At 56.0% G+C, this 24555-nt stretch overlaps 2 protein-coding genes across 50 annotated transcripts in view; one reads left to right on the forward strand and one right to left on the reverse strand.

The window, feature by feature from the left end:
* The window catches only part of SFI1 (SFI1 centrin binding protein), a 97508-nt gene extending 91477 nt beyond the window's left edge, over window positions 1–6031 (forward strand). For 25 of the 39 annotated variants that reach the window (XM_072723262.1, XM_072723252.1, XM_025985984.2 and 22 more), the window contains 10 exons: window positions 514–674; window positions 1130–1204; window positions 1846–1920; window positions 2063–2239; window positions 2317–2576; window positions 3337–3441; window positions 3533–3764; window positions 5096–5427; window positions 5615–5726; window positions 5820–6031. In XM_072723262.1, the coding sequence (XP_072579363.1) occupies window positions 514–674; window positions 1130–1204; window positions 1846–1920; window positions 2063–2239; window positions 2317–2576; window positions 3337–3441; window positions 3533–3764; window positions 5096–5427; window positions 5615–5726; window positions 5820–5924 (1634 nt within the window). In that variant the 3' untranslated portion in view covers window positions 5925–6031. Of the gene's footprint in view, window positions 1–513; window positions 675–1129; window positions 1205–1845; window positions 1921–2062; window positions 2240–2316; window positions 2577–3336; window positions 3442–3532; window positions 4895–5095; window positions 5428–5614; window positions 5727–5819 lie in introns of all 39 variants that reach the window. The other 14 variants (XM_072723240.1, XM_072723244.1, XM_072723256.1 and 11 more) reach the window with 4 other exon arrangements.
* PISD (phosphatidylserine decarboxylase) overlaps window positions 5980–24555 on the reverse strand; it is a 44558-nt gene continuing 25982 nt past the window's right edge. The window contains exons 1-8 of one of the 11 annotated variants that reach the window (XM_025986002.2): window positions 16386–16596; window positions 12157–12379; window positions 10264–10429; window positions 8779–9015; window positions 8467–8605; window positions 8127–8273; window positions 7817–7977; window positions 5980–7282 (exon numbers count right to left, since the gene is read on the reverse strand). In XM_025986002.2, coding sequence (XP_025841787.1) covers window positions 7058–7282; window positions 7817–7977; window positions 8127–8273; window positions 8467–8605; window positions 8779–9015; window positions 10264–10429; window positions 12157–12206 — 1125 coding nt within the window. In that variant the 5' untranslated portion in view covers window positions 12207–12379; window positions 16386–16596 and the 3' untranslated portion in view covers window positions 5980–7057. Of the gene's footprint in view, window positions 7283–7816; window positions 7978–8126; window positions 8274–8466; window positions 8606–8778; window positions 9016–10263; window positions 10430–11983; window positions 12394–12721; window positions 13056–15668; window positions 16597–24555 lie in introns of those variants that run through there. The other 10 variants (XM_025986000.2, XM_025986004.2, XM_072723286.1 and 7 more) reach the window with 10 other exon arrangements.

Here is a 24555-nt window from a genome sequence, read left to right on the forward strand (position 1 = left end):
TGACACAAACAGAATGCATGCTGTAGCCAGCCCCTGCCTGCCTGCAGAGCATAGAGTATGAGACACGGCCCGCAGACGCTGTGCCTCCTCCCAGGCCAGGCTTGAGCTGCCTGGACTCTCTAAGCCTTGATTTTGTCAAAATAGAGCCGTGCTCCCCACTCCCTCCGAGAGAGGGTCTTCTCATCTGCGTGCCCAGCAGTGTCCTGTGAGCCACCGTTCCTCAGGCCGCTGTGACACCCAGCCACCGGGGACAGGCTGGTGGTTCTGGCAGGCCCTCGGGAGCACAGTAGTCCACAGCACTGATTCCGGCCCCCTGCATGCTCACAGCCACTGAAGGTGGCCAGAGCTGTTGTCACAGTGTGTCCACTGTCCACACGTGGAGGTTTTACTGAGCGTGGGCTGACATCCAGCTCTACCCCCACATGGCCTTTTCAGCTCTCTGAACCTTGACCGTTCTAGATGGGTTTGTAGAAGCCCCCCTAAAGAGCAAACTCTGACTCTGATCTGCCCTAGGCTGTCTCAGGACGTGGTTTCGACGCTGGCGGGACCAAGGCCAGAGGGCGGCCCAGCAGAAAGTCCAGCTTAGGAGGGCGGCTGGGCATCACGGCCGGCGGCTGCTGCTGCAGACCATGGCCCGGTGGAAGGTGCACCATCTTGGCTGTGTCAGGAAGCGGGTGAGGCAGGCAGCTGCTCCCCAGGTGCCACTGTGCGGGGGCTCTCCGGGCCCAGTGACCACCACCTGGGGAAGAGGAGGGCTCTCTGCCAGAACCCATGACCACCAGGATGGGTGCTGGGTGGTTGGGGTCCAGCGGCCGCAAGGCTGCAGGAGCCTTTCTGGGAAGGCTAAGGGAAGCTGGCCTCTGGGTCGGGTCTCCCTCAGGCAGCAGATGGCCCAGCAGAGAAATGTGGCTCATTCTGAACCATGGGGTGTCAGAGCTGGGAGACATCCAGAGTCACCTAGATGCTCCTGCCCAGTGCAAGAGGCCCTTGGCTTCATCTAAGACTCCTCTTGGGGACCGGGAGGCAGGGTGAGGGGGGCAGTTCTCTGGGCCTGGAGCCTCTCACCCCGAAGCTGCTCCCAGGTGATGGGACACGGGGCCCTAATGGCTTTTCACTGCCCTCTCGCCAGCTCCTACAGAGGCAGGGCGCCCAGCTCCTGGCCCAGACTCGCAGCCGGGCCTGCTTCCACCAATGGAAACAACAGGTGGGAGCCAGCAAGAAGCCCCTTCCCCCTCCCACTGCCTCCTGAACCCACATTTAACTTTTTTTTTTTTTTTGTAACTATTTTTATTAAGTAATCTCTGTGCCCAACGTGGAGCTCAAACTCCTGACCCCAAGATCAAGAGCCCCATGCTCCACTGACCAAGCCAGCCAGGCGCCCCCACATTTAATGTTTTTAATTCCACCCTCATCCCAGGGCTCCCCCAACCCCAGTCATTTCCCAACACTGCCAGCTCCTTCTACCTGTGATGGTACAAGTCCAGGTCACTTCAGGGCCCTGTTTCCGCAGTGTCACATTAAAATATATTTTAGGGTAATATTTCAAAAATTAGTATGAAATGCATTTTAAGTTGTTGCCAAGGACTTGATAAGACACCCAGCAGCAAACCTTCCTGTGCACGTGTCTGGTGAGCGCAGCACTGGCTCCCCTTGTTCCCTCCCCCAACGCAGGGCTCTTTGCCTTTGATCTTCCCAAAGGATCACCTTCCATGGCCTCAGGGCCAGGCAGCGCTGGGCCCTTGCAAGCTGAGGGCAACAGCACCTTTCTGAACAGGGTCTCTGGTCCTGGTCAGAGTGGCCTCCCTGCAGGCAAGATTCCCATCATCTTCTCTGTCTGGCCCACAGCTGGCAAACAGGAGGCGGGAGCAGCAGGGCACAGCACGGGCCCTGTGGTTCTGGTCCTTCTCACTACAGGCAAAGGTAATGGGCGCTCCACTCGCCACCACCCCTGCCTCTCCCGGGAGAGGACTGTGCCCCTGTGAAGGGCAGGGTGGGTGGTGGGCACAGCCCCGGGGAGACCCTTAAGCAGAGAACCAGACCTCATCTTCTCCTCTCCCCGGAGGTGTGGGCCGCGTGGCTGGGCTTTGTGCTGGAAAGGCGGAGGAAGAAGGTGCGGCTGGAGCGGGCCGGGCAGGCCTACCACCAGCAGCTCCTCCGGGAGGGTGCCACTCGCCTCTTGCGGTTCGCAGGCGGCATGAAGGCCTTTAGGCAGCAGCTGCACGCCCAGCAGCAGGAGCAGGTGAGCCCTGGGTCCCCCACCCCTCCTCACGGGCAGCAGGTGGGACACAGCATGACCTGACCAGAGGCCTGTTGCAGGCGGCTCACAGTCTCCACCGTGCAGTCCATCGCTGTGCCATGCTCTGGAAACAGAAGGTTCTGGGCCAAGGCAAGGAGCCTCGGCCCGCACCCACCATGCCCCGCAGGAGAGTGACATTTGACAGTCTCCTTCCCACCTGTGTTGCTGCTGGGGCTGGGGATGCTACCCTGGAGACCAGGAGGCCAAGAGATCCTCATGTGCCCTGGGGGGCTCTGGGCAGCCTGTCCCTGGCTGCCGGGGACCCCCAACTTCTAGAGCTGTGAGTAGCCCATCCCTCGCCTCTTGCTCCTCTTGGCCTGGAGCAAAAACTTGGCCGATACAGGAGGGAAGTCATGGCTGAGCCGCATGGATCCCTCTCTCCAGCAGGATCCTATCCCTCCCATTTCATCAGGCCCCAACGAAGGGACCCTGGCCTGTTACTGCAGAACATGGCGGGGAGAACACATAGTTTAAGAAAAAAAAAAAAAAAGGAATAGGCTACAGGGCAGCCCCCACCCTCGTGCCCCCAGACCCGCCAGTCTCCTTGCTTTGCCCCTTACAGCCAGGAAACGGGCTCCCTCTAGGAAACCCCAGTTCGTGACCTGGTCCATCCCCGCACACCGGGCTGATGCAGCTGTCCGCTCCCCAAGCGACCAGCATGGCCTGAGCTTGGTGGAGGTCCCCAGCGGGGCGGGGGACTGGCCTGCACCTTGGCCTGCTCCACTTTCCTTGCCATCCGACCCTGACAGGGCCTGACCCTGATGCTGCTCCCCCTCTGATGTGGGAGGAGCACTTCCATCGCCTGGTTTGCTGTCGAGGTCAAATGAGTGGGTGAGGCATCCCCCATGGCATCAGGCTCACTTCACTGGGATTACCGGACGTTCTCTATGGCCGAGGCCCACCCCAGGTGGTGCCCCAGGTCACCTGCCAACCTGGGGCAAGGGTCTTTCCTTCTCTGGCTGCCAGTCTCCCTGTAAGATTGGAGGGATTGGACTGGATGCCCTAGGCAGCTGAGAGAACAGGCCTGCATTTCTTCCCAGAAATGGTACCCGCTTGGTAAGAAAGCAGCCTCGACGTCCACATTTCCTGCTGGAGCCTGTGCAGAGCCAGAGGCCCCAGGGGTGTGGCAGCCTCAGGGGGAAAGGGTATGTTGTGTGGGCTAAGGTGGGTGGCCTCCTTTCCTTCCTGCTCCTCATGGGGGGACCTTGGCCTGACCAGCTCCTGCCTCCTGCTTAGGTCTGAGGCACCTCAGGAGTGTGACCGAGGCCCGGTCTGGCCAGCAGGCCCTTCCCTGATGAGGCCTTTCCCACCAGAGGCCTGGATGGCACTGATCCCAAGCAGCCCTTCACCCCAGCCCAGGGCCCTGCTGGGTCGCCCTGGCCTGAAGCTGCCCCCCACATTAAAGACAGGCCCAGAGCTGCTGCCCCCTTCATCCTTCATGCCGTGTGGAGTGGAAGCACCTGCCAGGGTGAGTCCTCCCGGTCACCTGGGGGTCATTCTTTGGTTGGGCCTTCGGTGCTTTTCCTCAGGTACTCGGTGCTGCTGCCACAGCTGAACTCTGCTGCCAGAGCTACCCGCGCCGGAGGGCGCAGGGAAGGCACTCGCGTTCACCACATGCAGGTGGTGCCTCCGTCCTAGGGACACGGTATGGAAAGGCTGCCCAGGCCCCCACTTGGGAAGCTTCTATCCTAGAGGTGGAGCCCCAGACACTGCAGACCGTGGAGGGTCCTGCGGGCCCTGAGGAAGCATCTGGATTTTAAGAAAAGTAGGAAATGGTGGGGGCTGGTTTGGCCCACTCTGCACCCATGGCCCAGCAGGTGCTGGGAGCCAGGAGTAGGTGGTGGCTATGGTGCGGGCAGATCCCATCATGGGCTGGTTTGGCCCACTCTGCACCCATGGCCCAGCAGGTGCTGGGAGCCAGGAGTAGGTGGTGGCTGTGGTGCGGGCAGATCCCATCGTGGGAGGCCGAATAGGCAGGACCTGCTCCGATGGGTCTGATAAGGGTGAGGAAGGAATCCAGGATGGCTCCTGGGTTTATGGCCTGAGAAACTCCAGGAATAATGAGTTCTTTTACTGTAAGAGGGAAGACGGGGGCTCAAGGGCTTGTTTGGGGTAAAGCCTGGAGAGTCTGTCTTGAGCCTGTCAAATTTGAGATAAAGTAACAAGGTTCTGAGTGTGGCCTTCAGAGAGCAAGTCAGGGCTGGAGAGCAAGAGAGTCTGCAATGTACACTGAAGGTTAACTCCTGGGAACCAAAGAGGTCACCTGGGAGGAAAGGGGTGGTGGCTCCCTGGGGCAGGTGACATCCAGGTGGAGGAGTCCAGGCTGGGATGGCACGGTGGTACGGGAGGCCCACGTGCTCAGAGAGAAGACAGCGGCAGGGTTGGGCCATGCCAAGAGCTGGTGCTGAGGGGAGCTGGTCACTGTCACTGGAAGGTACTGGAGGGTTGTAGATGTGTGGTCTGACCAGGACGATTGCCTTTGACCACCTTTCCTCACTGATGTGCAGGGTCACGGTTCAGATCAGGGTCAGGGTAAAACCGCTGCTTGGAGAGGTGCTGAGCCAGGCCCTGGAGCAGGGGTGGGACTAGACTGCACAGGTGAGGGGTGTACCTTGGGCTCCTTCGGGACTTCCTCCCTTGTGTCGGGTCTGAAGAAAGGGGCAGGGGTCAGGACTAGACTGGGTGAGCTGGTCAGGTCAAGTCCTACAGCCTCACCTCCCCATGCCCTGCAGTGGGCAGCCTGGGTGCCTCCCCCAGCCTTCCTCCCAGCTTCTGTGCTCACCCGTCCTCCCTTTCCAGGCCTCTGCACAGCCCACCACCCCTGGGCTCACACTTCAGGCCTCACCATCCCCAGCCAGTGTCCCTCAGTCCCGCCTGCTGCTTCCTGGGGACTTCATGGGCACTGGGTGCAGCTCTGGAACCATGGGTGTGCACCCAAAGCCTGTCAGCACTGCGAGTACTCGGGCCGCTCCTGGTGCCTGGGCTCCCTCCACTCAGCCTTGGCCTAGCCGAGAGGGGGGTCAAGATCAAGCCTGTTCTCCTATCACCGTGGGCCACAACGACCTGGAGGCTGAGCTTGAGAGCATCCAGCAGCAACTGCAGGACTACCAGACCATGAAGCAGAACCTCTCGTAAGACCCAGAAAACCTCAGCTGTTTCCCCACAGCTGGCTTTGGGGTGGGGGTATCCTTGGGCAACTTGGGCCCACCCAAGTTGCTTGCTGAGCTGGGTGGTGGAGGACAGAAGAACACAGCCACCCTCCCCTGGAGGTGCTGCCAGGGGCCGGCCAGGCCAGCAGCAGGTGTCTCACTCCCTCAGGTCCTGCCAGCGGCAAGCAAGAAGCCTGCGCAGGTGGCTGGAGCTGAGCCAGGAGGAGCCCAGGCCTGAGGACCAGGAAGCAGAGCAGCAGGTGCAGGAAGAACTACAGGAGGTGAGGCCGTAGGCAGCCCTGGAACAGCTTTCTCCCCTCCCCTCCCCCCGCTTTGTCTCAGCTCAGCCTCCTGCCCCTCCCCCCTGTCCCCAGGTGGAGCTGCAGATCCAGCAGCTGGCCTCTGAGCTCCAGGCCCAGCGCCAGCCCATCCGCGCCTGCATCGCCCGTGTCCAGGCCCTGCGGCGGGCTCTGTGCTAGTCACTGCCCCCGGGAGGCCTCAGCCCACCTCCAGGAACAGAACACAAAGCTGCGATGAGTTTTATTTTTTTATTTCAAAATGTTGCAATTAAATGAATTACTGTTCAGAAGTCTCCTACTTTTCATACAAAAATACTGTGCTACTGATACAGTTGAAAGAGTTCAAATGGCTTCTCCTGCAGGAGAAATTCACAGCGTCCCCAGGAAACCTGAATCCTGGCCCCACTGTCAGCGGCTCCCTAAGGACTGTGTACCTATTACCTGGGGACAGGTGTTGTAGGCACTGACCTGCCCCCCCTTCCCAATACACCAAGGCTCCTTGGCCTCCAACACCAGCCCCTGAATCAATAGCAGCAACTTACCATGTTTCTGTAGGTCTGGGTAGGAGGGGAGGATGAGCTTCCCCCGGCCCCTCCTAGGCCACCACTACCTGCCTGTCCATTCACTCGGGACACCATTCAGGGGGCTCAGTAATTGGTCCTGCCACTGGAAAGAGGACTCGCCAGCTCTGGAGAGTCCCTCACTGGGGCCTGTAAAGCGCCATGCCATGGTGTCCCCCCCAGAAGATGCTGGCGGAGCCAAGGATGATGTGTTCAGCCACAAGTGCAAAGAGACAGCTTTTCTCAAACGAGCAGGGTGGGTGAATTGGGAACAGAAAGGGTTGTGTTAAAGGCCACATGGTGCTGCTCTGGGGGCAGCACAGCCCAGTCGGTGCAGGCGAGGCAGATGGGGAGGCTGGAAAGCAATGATGAGAGCAGCAAGAACACACATAACCACTTTTCTGTCTTACAACAGAAATCAAGACCAACGGGACATCCAGCCAGGAGACGTAGGGTCTCCAATTTATACAATAGGTTAAAAAATCTCCAAAAGGGAATTTGAGATCATCTTGGCCTGCACATTCTCTCTTTTTAGGGTAGGAAGAGGGAACGACGTAGGTCCAGGGTCAACAGGGACTCTGACCTCATCTACACCTCGGGGACGGCAGGAAGCAGTCACCCAGGTCCTGCCTGGTTGGACCCCACAGGCTTGAGGCTGTCCCCTTCCCAGACAGCCGTGGAGGCTCCTCCTAAAAGACCCTCCCGTTTCTGTCTGAAAAAGCTCCCTCAGTAGCCGTTGCCAGGAAGGAGGCCCTAGAGTGAGCCCAGAGCCTCTCCGAACCGGATCTTCTGTCCCGCTTTCAGCTTAAAGTTGAAATCCTTGGGGGCCTCAAAGATGAGCACGATGGTGGAGCCCAGGTTGAACTCGCCCAGGTGCTCGCCCTTGCGCATGGGGATGCCCTCCTTGTTGGCGTGGGTCACGAAGCTGAAGTCATTGTAGGAGCCCTTGCTATAGCGTGGGCTGTTTGTGTGCAGGTCCTGCAGGAGGTCAGGGGCAGAGTGTGGAGTCTGCTCCTGGACTCGGAACACACCTCTGCTGCCTGTCCCCAACCCAGCCTGGAGACGGAGCTGGGGACAGTGACTTGGCCCATAAGCCAAGTCTAACAAGACAGTCCCGAGACCCAGCTGTGAACTAGGACATGGGGGCCACAGAGGAATCAAACCCCAATCTTCTCCAGCACCCAGAGCTGGCCAGAGGCAGTCGCAAGCTGCCACTAAGAAGGGCGGGCACCAGCCGCCCTTCCCATCCGTTATGCCCCACCCTGAGCTTGACATTCCCCCTGGGTTCCCCCTCCAGCCATCTCTAGCCAAGCAAGTAACAGCACATCTGGCATGGGGACTGGCAGAGTGGGAACCCAGGGCCCAGCCCCTCCTTGGGGCAGCCACTCCACAGAATGAGGCCTGGCAGGGGACGTGCCCTTCTAGAACTCACAGTACCGACGGACCTGGCTCCATGGGGAAGGGGGTGGGGGAACCCCACGTGTCTCAGCTCTTGGGCCTGGCTCTGCTTACCCGGTCAAAGTAGATGCGTATAGAGCCCACGTTGGTGGCCCCCACGGCCGTCAGCGAGAAGAAGCCGTGTTTCCAGTCCCCAGTGAGGACCACCCGCTCGTTGTGGCAGAAGAGCTCTTTGATCCAGCGGGCCATGCCAGGGTTCACGGACATCAGGGAGCCTATGGGGACAGGGACACTGCCATTTCCCACCCGCAGGGAGACCAGGCCCCCCCGGAGCCCTACGTCCACCCCCTGCTGCCCACACCCGGCCAGACTAAAGCAGTTGCCTTCTGGCCTCTGCACCCCGAACGTGGAGCCTCTGGCCGACCTGGGAAATGGCGCCGGTGGGAAACGGTCCAGTCGGTGGGAGAGTGGAAGCAGTGGTAGTCCCCAGGGGCCAGGTAGATGACACAGTGGTAGAGCTCATTCCCTTCTCGAGTGACCAGCTGGTTCCTGAAGGAGCCGCAGGGTGTGGCTGCGGGAGGCAGACACAAGCACCAGGCTCTCAGATGGGTGCCTGAGCCTGTGCAGCCTCCCCGTGGGCTTCCAGGAGCCCCAAAGCTCCACGCGGCCATTCCATTCCTCCCCATGCCCCCATCCTCCTTCCTGACGACCAGCCCAGCCACACCAAAACAGGGCCCCAAGGCCACCACCAGGCCGCAACCCACCTGGTGCAAAGGGCAGGTCATCTGTGGACGTGCGCGGACCCAGGAAGGACTCCAGTGAGTAGGTGACCCCCTTCACCTGCTCGACCTCACAGTTCTTCACCTGCCCGAAGTTCAAGATCTTTCCATCTGAAGGGCTGATCTGGAAGGGCCGAGAAAGGCTTGCTGCTAGGGAGGCAGGGGGACTTGGGGCCCAGCCTGGGAGGAGGACCCACGGGCCAGGCCACCCGTGGAGACTGCCGGGACAGGTTCCCAAAGGCCCAGGTAAGAATCCCACTTCTGGAGGAGGGAACACAGGGCAGGGTGGGGCCTCACCACGCTGTGCAAGCCACACACAGGCCGGGCCTGCGGCTTCAGCTTGCGCCGGAAGAACTCGCTGAGGTTGCGGTAGTGGTGCAGGTCCTCCACGGCGGCCTCCTTCATGTTCACCCCGAAGGTCCAGATATACAGGCTGTAGACAGGCCGGCGCAGCCAGTGCGGCAGCTCCACCTGGTTGAGGCGGCCCCAGGCCCGCGACAGCAGGCGCGTGGGCACCGACTTGTACAGGGCCACCTGCAGGCCACGAACAGGCAGGTGAGCGCACCGGCCTGCATGCCCCCCAACACCTCTGCCCCAGGAGGCCTAGGCACCCCTCGATGGCTTTGTGATGTGGTTGCTTCCCACTAGGAACCAGACTGAGCTTCCTAAACACTCACAAAGCGAGTACTGGCCAAGACTGACACAGTTGCTTAAACTCAGGTGCCTCAGTCATTTTACATACTGGTCCAGTAGCAAGAGTCCCAGGCCCCAAGGGGGGAATGCCAGCACGGTCTCCCTTCTTTAGGAAGGCAGGGTGTCAATGGCTCTGCTACCTGCACAGAGAGGCTGTGGCCCAAAGGGTACACAGGCCAGCCTACAGCCCAGAGCACATGTTCTGGCCTGAACAGGACGCAGAGGAACCCCCTCCACACTAGGTCAGGGACTACGGCGTGCACAGTACCACTGTCACCAGAGCCGGCACTCCCGGCCTGGCCACCGAGCTGTGTGCACCTGGGGCTACTCCCTGGAGGTAGAGGGGAATCGGCCCCCTGGCCTCCCCCCACCTCCCTGCCGCTGTCTGCTGGCACCCCCAGCCAAACTCTCAGGGCCAGGAGACCTGGAAGTGGATGCCTCTTAAACCTCGGGTGCCACCACCACAGCAGGACCTGCCTCTAACCAGTGGCTGCGGCTGTCAGCCCGACCTAGACATCAAGTCCCCAGGGTGTAAAGGTAATTTCATTCCAACTTTAAACACCTCTACAGTGTACTGAGTGGTGCCCCAAACTCCTCCCAACTGACACCCATCGGAGCCCAGGGGTCCTGGCTTGAGGTCAGCCTGCCCAGAGACCCCAGGGAGCTAGGCAGCCCTTCCCCAGCCCTGCCTGGGGCTCTAGGTCCATCCACACCAAAGGGGCGCAAACAGGCCCCGGCCTTCCAAAATCATCCCCTGGTATCCAGGAATTAATTTGCACTCTTCTCAAAATCACCCCTAAGCTCTCTTCTGTCTGAACATGGGAAATCAGACACCATTTTCTGAATGCCCAGCATGGGTTCCTCCCAGAAGCAGAACCCCCAAATGACACAAATACAGGCAAGGAAAACAGGCAGCATAGACTGCAAGCCCTCAAGGCTACCAACCAGCCCGTCAGGGTGACCGTCCCAGAGGGCTCAGCACCCCCATCACCTCCAATCTGACAAATGTCTCCTCCGCTTCTGTGTCCTGGGTTGGGGGGGCGGGTGGTCGGGAGGGGTGAAGGCCGGGCCAACAGCCTGTGCACTTACCCTGCTCACGGGCCTCCATCCCACCCGGCTGAGCGGTCGGAGGGCACCGAAGGGCAGGAGGTAGTAGAGGACCGTCAGGGGCCAGGAGCGCAGTTTCAGGGCAGGTCTGGACATACAGCTCAACTGTCCCAGCCTCCGCCTCAGGGCCAGCTGGGGGAAGTGCAACCTGCAGAGCAGATGTCCATGCATGGCCAGGTCAGCGGTCAGGGGCTGGGAGGCCCCGCCCCACCCTCCACAAGTCTGCCTCTCCACGGAGTCCAGCAGCACTGGCTGTGGCCCCTCCACCCAACACCGTGCTGCACTGGGGGCTTGGCTGCCTTTGTTCGGCCCACTTCCATCCCAGTCTCGCCCACCTGCCTACCAGCTGAGGAGGACTGGGAATCAGAGGCAGCACCGGGAAGATGGGGTGTGCAGCCTGCATCACAGCCCCCCACTCCCGGGATCAGCTCTTCCCGCAGAGGCACCAGGGAGACAGTCTGATCTGGAGCTCCAGCCGAGCAACAGCACAGAGTGGTGGGGAGTTACTGCAGCCATTGCACTGCAGGTTCTTGGCAAACCTCTTTATGGCACCAGGCCTCATCTCCTCATCTGATAAACTAAAGGGTTGGGCCTGACAAGATCCCAAAGGGAACCCTCCACGAGCATGTACCAGCTGAAGTTCCATCCACCTGCCTGGTCTTTTTACCTCAGATCAGGTGTCCAAAAACAGACCCAGAGCCTGATGTGGGGAGCCTCCCCACCAACCCTCAGACCACCCCCCAGGTCTGCTGGGGCTACACACACACCTGAGCCATGCCCCTTCTTTCGGTAAAGGTAGTGAGTCTTTCCCCATACCCCACCAGCCCAAATTTAGTGCATCCAGCCTTGTGGGGATCCTAGAGGCTGGGTGGGCCTTTCCACCAGAACCTTGGCCTCCTGACACCCAAGTCCCCTGGTCTCAATGCCAGGCACTAGAAAATGCTCCTGAGGGGCAGCCCGGGTGGCTCAGCGGTTTAGCACCACCTTCAGCCCAGGGCGTGATCCTGGAGTCCCAGGATCGAGTCCCACGTCAGGCTCCCTGCATGGAGCCTGCTTCTCCCTCTGCCTGTGTCTCTGCCTCTCTCTCTCTCTCTGTGTCTCTCATGAATAAATAAAATCTTAAAAAAAAAAAAAGAAATAAAGAAAACGAAAATGCTCCTGAGGCCCAGTGCGGCCACCAGGAGACCATATTCCTACCCACTCTGGGACGGTTCCTAGGCCTCAGTTTCCTCATCTGCAAAAAGACTGCATTCAACTGGAAAAATCTAAGGCTCCCTTCTGCACCTTTGTGCTCTCAGAGGAGCCACGTCCTCTTGCCCCCCAGTTACTGAATAAACCAAGGAACAAAGAGGTATCTCAGCTGATACTAAAAAAGAAAAAAATAGGAGAGCCAAGCTGATGGCCGGGCACCTGCTGTTCAATGATGGCACAGCTCTCCAGACTCCCTCCCTGTGTTCCTTGTCTCCCACCCCGCCCCATCCCATCATGTTTACAAAAGGTCTGGGAAGGTGGTAGGGGCTAAGCAAAGCTGAACAAATCCCCACTGTCCCCAGGGCTTCCCCCACCGGCCCTGATCACTGCAGAAGCTCAGGGACCAATCCCAGAAGAGCAGCAGCTTTCCCCAAGTGGGGGGGGGCACCCGGGGTGGGGGCCTGGGTGCAGCAGACACTAGGCCACCAGCCCGCTCCGCCTCCCCAGGTACCTGAAGCGGGCTCTCCGACTCAGGCCCCCGGGGCCAGGCCCCTCCAGCCTCGGGGGCTGATCCCCTGGCCCCCTGCTGCCACTTCCACGGCGGGGCCGCTGGACGTGAACTCTGACCTTCCGGAGGTCGTGGCGGGGCACAGTGGGGTTAGGACGGGGCCGGCGGCATCTCACCATTTCGCCGCTCCGAGCTCAGGTCCTCGCCGTGCCTCTGACTGACACATGGTGGGCGGCGCCAGGCACACTCGCCTTTGTTTCTCCTCCTTCCTCCCTTCCCCCCAGCCAGGAGCTCCTGCGCTGTCACCACTCCTCGGGCTGGCAGCCTGGTGGCTGGTGGGCGGCTTCCCAGCTTGGTTGGGTCCGGGCCAGCTCAGGGGGCGCAGGTTAAAGGTCGGGGCTATTGCAAAGACAGGCACTGGTCACACATGCTCGGGAAGCGGCGGGAGCCCGGGACACAAGCCCCTGCCCTCTGCCCACTCTGTCCCCAGGCTCAGCCACCTGCCCACTCCAGTGAGCTGATGGCAGGGAAGGGACCGGTGCCTGTGAGCCCAAGAAGCACAAGTGGGAATCTGAGCCCGGTGCTCCAGGCGGGCACCCAGCGTCAGCCTGTCTGTGGCTGGGCAGCCCCTCCCTCGCCAGGACCTGACCCATTTTTCCATTCAGGTGACGAAGTAGCATCCAAGGAATGAGGGAGCAGGAAGGCAGGAGAGGCACAGGGGGTTAGACGCTGGACACCTACCTGCTCCAGCTCTTTCCTTACTGTCCCCCTGGGGCTCAGAGCCGCCCATCCCTGGTACCAGCCCTCCCCCCGCCGCCCGCAAGGCCTCCTCAGATGAGCACACATATGACCTGACCTGAGGGAAAACCAACCAGGACTGAAGCCCAAAGCAGCCCCCCCTCCCCATCTTTGCTTTGGACAGCACTTTGGCCCTGCCTGGTGATCTGGGAGGACACGCCCAGCCTCCACAAGGCCCTCACAGATAACAGGGAAGGAGAACAAACATTCCACAGTTGCTGCTGTCTAAGCCCAGGGACAGTCAAGGCCCCACCCAGCCTGGCCTCCAATCCCAACTGCAAGCCACAGGGGACAGGCGCCTGCCACCGTTTTTAGATGCAAAGATTCCGGCTCTGAGGGAAACTCCCAAGGCAGAGAATGGACCCAGCCAAGGACTCAGTCCCAGGCCAGCGCTGACCCTCACACAGCCAACTGACTGACCGAGCAAAAGGCCCCACTCAGACATGGCTCCACTCACACCAGGGTGAAATGTCCGATGCCCAGGCAAAGCCACCTCAGCCAGAAGTGAAGATCCCAGCCCCTGGAGAGTCAAGTCCCTGGGAGTGCAGTGTGCAGTGGGAGCCAAGGCTGACTAAGGTCGGGAGGTCAGCATGGATTTCCAGCCGTGACCAAGGAAGTGGCAAGGCCTGGGCTACCCCGGGCCTAGACCCCTCAGGCAGAGATCATCTCCCCAGGCCACTAGCCTGAGTGGCAGGACAGCTCACTGTGGGTGAGCCAGGACCATGCCCATCCACCCAGCCTCACCCAGAAGCAGCTATGTACACAAGTCTCCTCTGTCCCAAGGGCCAGGCCCAGGGACCCATGGACAGCCCCATGTCTATCCTCCACCCATGCTGAGCCTCCTGCTAACTTCCTCATCCGTGACAGGTCACCTCATCTATATCGCTCATGTACTGAGCACACACCCTGCCACTCCATGGCCCACCAGGCCATGGCGCCCCACATGGACCTTCTGTCAGCATCCTGGGGAAACTGGCCCAGAGGGGTTAAGGGCCGGCAGGGTTGGGCACAGCACCTGGCTTCCAGGACAAGGCTTTTCCCCCCACTCTAGAACGCTCAGACTGAGTACATGAGATTCGCAGTGGGGCAGTGAGGCCTTATGGGAGAGGACAGGAGCCCCAGTCTCCTCTTGCCCATCTCCCTCACTATCCTACCACATGGGGCAGTGACCACGCAGCATGCAGCCAGAAAGGCATGTGCTGGAGCACCCTAGCTTGGCCCAAAACTTCAGGTCCTCAAAGCAAATTCCTGTGTGTGCCTCTGCCATTTCACTCAACCTAGGGCCTCCAGTCCAGGGACTTAGCCAGGCCACAGCCTAGGAGAGCAAGGTGAGCCCTCACCCTTCCTCCTGCAGTGCAGGGTGCTCGAGGGGCGCACAGCTTCTAGACTCTAGAAACTGCCCCAAAAGGCTGGAAGGATGTCCCCTGTCTCCATCACCACTCTACTTCCACTTCCAAAATGGGACCAGAACCAGACTGTCAGGCTTCTTTCAAATCACCATGCATGCCCCCAAAGGTTCCCAGGGAGCAGACATGAATTCACCTGTCCCCCCAGCCAACAGGCCTGGCACCCTCTGTCCAGCTCAAAGCTGCAGGATGGAGGGAAAGGGATCCCTAAGGATCATTCATTCCTTCTTGCTTCCCAAAGGCTGAGCCACTTCCTAGGCCAACAGTGCTCCTGCCCTCCCCATCTCAGTGCCCCACTCTCCCCCACACTTGTGATGACCCTTAGAGCCCAAGCCAGAACTTTCTCCTCTCAGGCTCCCTAGAGTGGGACTAGGGGCTCAGGCCAGATGAGGAACCTACAAGGAGGTCACCCTGAGGCGGGGAAGTACAGACACCTTCCCTCTGTCCCCAGTCTCAAGGACACTGTAGAGAAGAGCTGTGAGCTGTGACCAGTAGGAACTTAAAGTTATCACAAGGCCTAAGGGCCAGCCACGATGAACAGGAGAGTTCAGAGGCTTTTGTAGGGGACGGGGACAATCCAGTTACTGCAATCCTAGCTGCCTTGCTGGCCCTGAGAGCTGGTACAGGCCTTGCAAGTCACAGGTGCTCTGTGGCTACCAGTTTCCTCATCTGAAAAACGGGAAGGGTCACTCCTCCTGCTCACCCCCTCGAGGCTCAGATCATAGCAGTGACCTTGGTCCAGAACTCTACTCTGTTCAGAAATACCACGCCTCACTTCCACCGAAGACCTTGGTGCAGCCTCATCCCCTGGACCAAATTCCTAACACCTCACCTTCATTTCCAAACCCACACTCTGGGAGGAGAGAGGTTTGCTCCCAAAGGCAAGATTGAAGGCACAGAGTAGAGGCAGCAGTTCTGGAAGAGCCCAAACCCAATGGCCCTAAAGGACCAAGTAAAAGGGTCACCTTTGTCTGGATGTCCTGTTCCCGAGCGGTGTTCAACATCCCCAAGTACCCCTCATAGCTTGTGATGAAGGCAACACTACCCCTCAGTGGAATGGAACATTCCAACTGAAGTTAGATGGATGGACCCAGGCCAGTTACCAGTTACAAGAGGTGTGGGGGCAGGGAAATTGCGGGAGGCACGTTCCTGCCTGGTTCTCTCAGACATTGGTGGATTTAGGTGTGAGTTCTGGCAAGGCCAGGAAGGCAGGAACAGAGTCAGGACTGTGGGCCCACACCTCCCCCCCATTACCCCCAATTCCCTGAGCACCAAGGGCCTTGCATCCAGGTCCATGTCCTGCCAGAGACAACCTGAGAAATTTGCTCTTGCTCCCTGAGCAGAACTCTCCCTGGGTGCCAGGATCACTCCTCCTGAAGCCTCAGCTGAAAGCCTCGGAGTCCCCAAGTCCTATGTGCACCTGCCTGCCTTTCTGAGCCCACTTCCACCCTGGAAGGCAGGGCTACTTTCCTCCCCCAGCTCACCTGAAGCACGACACAGGCACCTGTGTCCAGGGGGACCAATCACCCCTTCCTCCCTGTGTTCCAGGGCCAGAAGCAGACAAACCTCAAATACAGGGAACAGGGAAAATGGATTCTCCCCAGGAGAAATGGGTGAGCCATCTTGGGGAAGCCCTCAGCAAGAGAAGAGGAAGCAAAGAGAAGGGCCCAGAGACGTTTCTTTCAAGCCGGTGGCCGGGGAAGGGCGGGTGAAGGATGGGATAGTACTCCCCACAGCTCAGGGCTTCCTTAAATATCCCAAAGGAAGGGAACCTTCTCAGAGATGGGGCTCTGCACAGAGCAGCGTGTCACCCCCGCTAGGCCCCTGAGGTGAGGAACTGGGAACACCTCCGGTCCCCACCCAGGAACATGGCACTTCCCTCCCCGACTGGTGCCGCCCGCCCCGCAGGCAGCACTGAGGAAATGGCCCGGAGCTCTCAGCGCAGGAGGGGACAGGAGCCCCAGCCCAGCATTTCCCCTTTCCCCGCGGGAGGGCAGAGGGGGGATCCGCAGGAGATGCTACTCGACGCGGCGGAAATGAGCTCATCCGGCACAGCCCGTGACCCACCATGTGGGGCAGGGGAAGCCCGCAACAGGATGGAGACGGTGGGGGGGGCTCTCGGCCCAGTGCCCCGCAGCTCCGAGGGGCGAGCAGCACCCAGCGCGGCCGGCTCCGGCCCCAGCGCTCGCGGGCTCACTCACCGGCAGGTGGTTCTGTCCCTCCGGGCTTCGGGCACTGACTCTCAGGGAGACTCTCAGGGAGGCACCGCTCGGGGAGGAAGCCTCAGCGGGCGGGGATTCGCTCGGGCCACTCAGACTGCCCAGGGGCGGGGGCAGAGGGCGGACACCAGACACCGGCAGACAGACATGCTCCGCCCTCGGGCCCAGGCCCGGCCACCGCACCCAGGGCCCCTTTAAGAGGAGGGGCTGCGGCCAGGGGACCTGCCCCACAGGTCACGGGATTTCTCGGCAACACCTCCTGGGCCAGGGGGCTGTCCTCCCTGCCCACCTCCACCCCAGGGTAGTCCCAGGCCCCCACATGTGGGTGACATCTCCCAGGATCAGCTTCCTGGGACTGAGCGGAAAGCCACCTCCAGCCACCTTTTCTAGCCCTTGAAATACAAAGGCCTCTAAGTCCTGGATCCTTCCCACACCCCATCCTGAAGGTACAGGCTGCCCCCAGCCCCACCCTCGCCCCCGCTCCTCCTACCACACTATATCTGGTGTAGACCAAGGGACCAGAACCAGTAAGTAAGGGCCCCTCCAACCTTGGGCTGCGAAGAACTTGTGCAGTGATTCGTGCAGTGTTTTTCTTCCCTGCTAGATGGCAGGGCCCAGCCTAGGGGTCAGCACCTTATTCCCATGCCCACCAAGCACTCTTGCTCCACAAGGGATAGAGAAAGAAGAAACCTGCTTAACATTTTCTAGATGAGACAGTGTGTCTGACCAGAACACAAAAGAAAGAGTGTGGAATTCAGGAGCCGGATTAACATCTGGCTGGGTAGGTCAGTACCCCCTCCAACAGTCAGACTGCCTCAGAAGGCTCAGTCTTCTACTCTAGACTACTGATCAAGAGTAGGAAGTTAGGGAGTAACTTCCTAACTTCCTCTGACCACTGAGAATTTGGTTTCTAAAGCAACATCTGGAACAGGAAGAAAGGGCCTTTTGGCTTGTGAAGAGATGGGCAGCTGAGCACAGGCAGCCTGGAACAGGACATGGTGCTGTGCAAAGGCCCCCACACCTGCCCTCATCTGGATCCACCCCAGCAAGTGACAAGCTACAAAACTGGGATGCCGCAGCATGGAGAAGGCCAGAAGACAATTAAGGTCCCTCCTCATGGACTTCTAGAATACTGGACACCCACAATGCAGAGTAGGAACAGGGCAGCAGCACTATGTAGAGTTCCAGCCCTCTGGGGTTCGGGTTCCAGGACATAGCTGGTGAATATCTGACATGGGCTACACTTCAAAGTCTCCTAGCCTGGGCCCACTGGATTCTCTGAGCCTTAGTGAGACTTAAGATCCATTCTTACCCCAGAGCTCCAAGCAAACACACTGTGAGAAGGATAAAAATGAGTTAAAGCAAAGGGAGTTAACACAGAATCCAGGTAACACTAAATTCCAGAATCAGAGAGATCCTGGAGGACCATTCTAACTTCCTCAAAGCTGCCAGTGTTTCCAGATCAGGCTCAGTCCAAGTTACCCTAGAGAGAGAAAAACTAAAGCCCGGGTTCTGATTTGCTGAGCAGCCTTTGAAGCACCAATGCTCTTCCTGTAAAATGAGCAACAGGGCCCCTCCACATCTACCAGAGTTCCTTTATAACCATTCTAAGCTTCTCAGGCAGATTGGTGTTTAGAAAACTCATAAATTCAGGATCCCTGGGTGGCTCAGTGGTTGAGCATCTGTCTTCGCCCCAGGGCGTGATCCTGGAGTCCTAGGATGAGTCCCGCATGGGGCTCCCTACAGGGAGCCTGCTTCTCCCTCTGCCTGTGTCTCTGCCTCTCTCTGTTTCTCATGAATAAATAAATAAAATATTAAAAAAAAATAAAACTCATAAACCAGCCCTAAGTCTGTCTTGACATCAGCCTTCTAACCTGACTTCCACCACGTATGTTTCAGTAAGGAAATGCCTTCTAGATTCCAGACAATAGTTAAAAATGACCTCTGGGAAAAACAAAAGCCCTTTGGTAAGTTTACATTCCCACCCTCAATCCGGTCCCATATTACTGGGACACCCCTGTGTGGGAGTGCCACCTAGCGCCACTTCAAGGCTCTGCAGGCCCCAGGCCATTTGGCCACCAGCATCTGTGAAGGGGCGTCCCAGGTCAGTGAAGCCACTGTAGCTCCCTGCTGAAGGGATTTCAGGCACTACTTTGCCAGGGGATGAAGGTAACGGTGGGGCAAGGGTGGCAGGTGCTGTCTGCTAATTCCCATTCCCTGGGGGCCAGTAGAGGCCTCCTGAGGAAGACTGGTGATGGCTGGTGTCTCATGGCTGGCACAAGAAGCCATGGGCAAGTTAGCCTCTCAAAAGTCTGGGCAAGGAGCCAGAACAAGCATGACATGTCCTCAGGAGATTTCCTCATCTGAAAGCTTCTCCCAGCCCTTGCCAAATTCCCCCCTCAAATCTATGCATGTTTGTTAGTTCCACCAACAGCTCCTGGAGGAGGGGTGGTCTGCAGCATGATAAAGGAAACAAAGTGATCTTTGGCAGAAGAGCCTAGCAGAAAGCTCCACACAGGGCCCTGAAGGTGTCTGAGCCACCCTGGACTCCTTCCAGCCCCAGAGCTCAGCTTTGTCTTGTTCCTCCTCTTCTTCGGGCAGAGTCCTGGCTCTCCCACACACTGGTTGCCCAAAACCTTGGGAGGCAAGTTGTTCCCGAGAGGTGAAGGATACAGACAAAGAGCTGTCCTGGGCTGGAGAAGGCAGGGAAGAGGTAAAGGCCCGAGGAGGCAGGCCTGGGGCTGGCTGTACTCCGGCAGAGCCTGAGTGACCTGGAGGAGTGGCTGCCACAGCTCCTCGCGGGGAGGGGCCCTGAGGACCCTGAGATACCCTCCTGCCCTTGAACGAGCCCAAGATCCTCTGAGGACAGAGCTGGGCTGTAAACTATACCTGAGCGGGCGAGAGGGATCTACTTCTCTGCCAACTTGACTGTTTGCCCACTTCAACATCCACATTTCCTCAACACCTCTTAGGTAAGAAGTAAAACAGTCTAGGCATACCTTGGAGATATTGCTGGTTTGGTTTCAGCCTACTGCAATAAAGCAAATACCGCAATAAAGCAAGTCAAATGAACTTTTGGATTTTCCAGTGCATGTCAAAGTTATGTTTTACATTTATACCATATATTAATATATTAAACACGCAACAGCATTGTGTCTAAAAAGCAATGTACACGGGCACCTGGGTGGCTCACCACATTGGGCTCCCGGCTCAGTGAGGAGCCTACTTCTCCGTCTCCCTCTGACTCTCCCACCCTGGCTCATGCTCTCTCTTTCCCTCAAATAAATAAATAAATAAAATCTTAAAAACAACAAAAAAGCAATGTATGTAATTTTAAAATATGGCTAAAAAATGTTAGCCACCATCTGAGCTTTTAGCAAGTTGTAGTCACTGATCACAGATCACTGTAACAAATATAATAATGAAAACATTTGAAATATTGCAAGAATTACCAAAATATGACACAAAGTGAGCAAATGCTGTCGGAAAAATGGCACTGACAGACTTGCTAGCCTCAGAGACTCAGGGTTGCCACCAACCTTCTATTTGTAAAAAGAACCCAATTATGTTTGAAGTGCAATAAAGCAAAATGCAAAAATGAGGTGTGCCTGTATGTACTGAATCTCTACTCCCTGCCAGCATGGGATGAGGTATCTACACATACATCTTTCTCATTTAATAACCTTATGAGGGAGTTAATAGCAGCCTGTTTACAGATGAGAAGAACAAAGCTATAGTAATTATATAAAGTTGTAAAAAGTGCAGAACATGTTCAATACTGTTCAGGGTCCCAGACACCATAGCACAGAGGAGTATGCCAAGTGCAGGCCAATGGGGCTCCAGGTGGGTGGGCAGGACACAGGGACAATGGGCACAGGACAATGTGTGGGCACAGGCTGATCTGTCCTCATTCCTTTTCACAAACTGGAATGCAGCACCATATATTTTTTACGGTTCTAAACTAAGGCTGGAAATAAGAAAGCAGTGCTAATGCAGGGCATGAGCGTTTATACGCACCCAGCTGCTCCTGACTGAGGCCTATTGTCTACGCTGCTGGTCCCTGAACACCTCCTTGCCACAAGCCCCATGGCCAGTCCGAAAATGAACAACAAAACTAAGCTGTTGTTATGCTTAAATACAAACTGCAGCATTTAGAATTGAAGTTTCATAATGACTGCAATGTACTTTCAAACATTTCAGAGAAAAATAAAAAATATATATACACATACACAGAGATAAAGTAGATATGATAAAGGTGTGTATGTGGGTATAACTTTATTCTCTCAATTTTCCTACTCTGTTCTAAAGTGTTCACATTATAAGAGTTGGAAGAGTTTGCTTTAAACCACAGAAAACACTTAAAATTCTGTTACTGGGTAGAAAAACCCAAGACCACATTCCACATGCAGAGCTTCTACTGCTCTTAGTGAGACAGTACAGCCAGGCCCATTCTCAGCATCCACTGCGGCTGCTTCACACTGAGGACCTCAGGACTGAACCACTTACTTGCTGCCCACTCAGTCCAGGTATATTCATCACCCTCAAGTGCCTGGCTCCACGCTGGGTGCTGGTGCTGGGTACTGGTGTTCAAGGCGAGAGCCCTTTGCACATAACAGAAGAGGCCAGATGCCAATCATGGCTCGCTCTGCAGCCATCAGTCCATCCCTCTCTGTGGAGTCACTTCAGAGGCTGGCAGGAAGAGGGACAGGAGGATTGCTTCCTCCCCAACGGGCCCATCATTTCCATCAGGCCAGCTTTCCCACCATATGTATCTTTGTTCTTAGGTCCAATAGTCAAGGAAAAAAGGACACCTTAGAAATGCTAGACCAAGGAGTCTATCACCAGATGTCAACCTGCATGGAACTCAAATCACCTTGGGTGTTCACAGGAAACCCTGGAGGCGGCAGGCTGCACAGCTATGCACTCCCCTCAACCCCCACCCACACACCTGACATCCGATGTTACCTGGTAACTTTAGGTTCATAGGTGTGACACACCTTCCACCCCTCTTGTTAAGAAGTGCCTATGAAGGTTTTGGTTCCCTTTTTGACGAGGACAAAAGAACAATGAGGACATAAAAATGCGTACCCGCAATCACAACTGCGACACAAACTCAGAACACATGACAGCTCCAGGCACACCTGGTTGGCTTCTATCCTCTGTGCTGTTCACTCAAAGCCAGCTCTCTGTGGAGATCCGTGTCAACCACCCTCCTTTCAAGGCCAAACATCAGACCTGCACAGTCTAACTGAACAGGCACTCTGACCACAAACCCAGAGCTTTTCCAGGACATCATGGGTTCTTGAAAAGAAACTCCTGGAAGCAGCTCTACTCCAGGCTCTCTGACCACCTCAGCTCCTGCTCTAAGGGCAGGGAGTCTTCATGGTTTGACAAGGCTGGGAGCCCTGTTTCTGGAGGAGCATGGATTCCTTGTTCCATGCCATTCAGTGTAAATGTTAAATTTACAAGTACTCTGAGCCAGGATAAACATAGAACAAATGTGAAAAATGCTGAAGTGGACTTGCATTTAAGAAAAGCAAGTTACTGGGCAGCCCTGGTGGCTCAGTGGGGGAAGCCCTGGTGGCTCAGCGGGTTTAACGCCACCTCCAGCCCAGGGCGTGATCCCGGAGACCCGGATCGAGTTCCACATCAGGCTCCCTGCATGGAGCCTGCTTCTCCCTCTGCCTGTGTCTCTGCCTCTCTCTCTCTGTCTCTATGAATAAATAAATAAAATGCTTAAAAAAAAAAAAAGAAAGAAAGAAAAGCAAGTTACAAACTGAATTAAGGCACCAGGGTCTAGCTGCTCCCTATTTTTTCTACAGCTCTATGTGAAGAGAGCTACTCTACCTCTCCATCCGCTCAAGTCAGAAATCATGAGTCATTTCCCATTTCCCCCCAACCAATCCCTCAGTGCATCCTGTCCACTCTCCCCTCAAAATACACCCAGAATCAAGCCCTTCCCCTACTCCCAGCTCCCACTCTGACCCAAGCCACCACCTTCCCTTGCTGGGATACTATAAGATCCTCCCCCCAGCCCTCCTGCCTCCACCCCAGCCTTCCCTCAATGTATTTCCTCAGCAGCCAGAGCAACCAGATCAGAACATGCATCATTCAACCCTCACTCAGAGAACAGGCCCAGAGTGATACAGTCCTCCAGGGCTTGTACTGCTCTGCCCTCTGCACCTCCAGTCACAAAGGCTCTTGCTCTTCTTCAACAGTAACAAGTATACTGTCCATCTCAAGACTCTGCCTGGACTGCTCTCCTCTCAGATGCCCCTTGGCTCACCCTTCTGCTCCTTCAGTCGCCATTCAGGGGACACTAAGCAACGCACCTTCAACACACCTACTACCTACCTACCAACCTACTTCCTTTCTTCCCTCCCTCCCTCCCTTCCTTCCTTCCCTGAAAGCCTCAGACCAAGCATGGCTCTACCCAACCCAGATATCTGTGCCCACTACCTGTTTAAGCCTTCTACATGGCATTTGAACCACTGGACATGTCCATGTGTCCATTTGTTTCTTATTTGTCTCACTCACTAATAAGGGAAGATCTGAGGACAGAAGCTCTGGTTCTACTCACTAGTGTATCTCCAGTATCTCAACAAGGCTTAGTGTATAGATGGAACACAAAAATCTGTTGAATGAATGAGTGATTTTAAAGGGAATCATGTTCATCTATGACAACTTCTGTTTTGCTAATACCCAATGTGGTTCATATACTCAACAATGCCAACTACAAATAAGTACAATAATTTTAGAAGCCACACACATACCACAATCCATGGTAGGCATCCAGAGAGAGCAATTCTATACATAGGCATTTGCCCTAATGAGAAAGCCTATGTGTGAGGATGTGCTCTACAACATTATTCATAATGGCAAAATCTACCAGTGCACCACAATCCACTGTGAAAATACTTAAGATTCTTTCATGCCACCCTGCAAAATCATCCCATATAGCAATGCATATAAGGCAAAAAGGCATAACACAAAACAGGTGTATCTACTTACAGAGAGACAAAAAGTGAATGTATGAAAAATAAAGCCCAAGGTTATGCACTCATTGTCATATGGTGGGAATGAGAGGGGATCATGACTGTCCTGTTTTCCAACATTCTCTCATAGCGTTATATCATCTCTGTCATTTTTTTAAAAAGATTTTATTTATTTATTCATGAAAAACACAGGGAGAGAGGCAGAGACACAGGCGGAGGGAGAAGCAGGCTCCATGCAGGGAGCCCGACATGGGACTCGATCCCAGGTCTCCAGGATCACAGCCTGGGCTGAAGGTGGTGCTAAACCACTGAGCCACCTGGCCTGCCCTCATCTGTCATTTAAAAGAGGAGAGAGGGGGCAGCTGGGGTGGCTCAGCGGTTTAGCACCTGCCTTCAGCCCAGGGTGTGATCCTGGAGACCAGGGATCGAGTCCCGCGTCAGGCTCCCTGCATGGAGCCTGCTTCTCCCTCTGTCTGTCTATCTGTCTCTCTGTGTCTCTCATGAATAAATAAATAAAATCTTAAAAAATAAATAAATAAAAGAGGAGAGAGGCACCTGGATGGCTCAGCTGGTTACAGAATGGACTCTATCTTAGCTCTGGTCATAATCTCAGAGTTGTGAGATCAAGCCCCATGTCAAGCTCTACACTGAGCATGGAGCCTGCTTAAGATTTTCCCTCTCCTTCTGCTCCTGCCCCCCTAAATAAAATAAAATTAAATGAAATAAAAGAGGAGATGGATTTTCACAAGTGTGCCAAGATGATCCAATGGGAAAATGAGTCTTCCCAACAAATGGTGCTGAGAAAACTGATATCCACATGCAAAACAATGAAACTGGAGCCTTTCTTACTTTACACCATTAAAACGTATCAAAAACCTAAACATAAGACCTAGAATTTTTCTTAGAAAAATCTAATTTTTTTCTTAGAAAAAGTGGGAAAAGAGTTCTACAATATTAGATTCAACAATGACTTCCTAGATAGGACACCAAAAACAAAGGCAATAAAAGTAAAAATAGATAAACTGGGCCTCATCAAAATTAAAAACTTTTGTGTATCAAAACATACTATCAAGAGAGTGAAAATACAATATACAGGAGAAAATATCTGCAAATACATATATCTGGTAAGGGTCTAGTATTCAGAACATACAAAGAAC

This window comes from Vulpes vulpes, chromosome 10, assembly GCF_048418805.1.
Source record: "Vulpes vulpes isolate BD-2025 chromosome 10, VulVul3, whole genome shotgun sequence".
NCBI lineage: Eukaryota > Metazoa > Chordata > Mammalia > Carnivora > Canidae > Vulpes > Vulpes vulpes.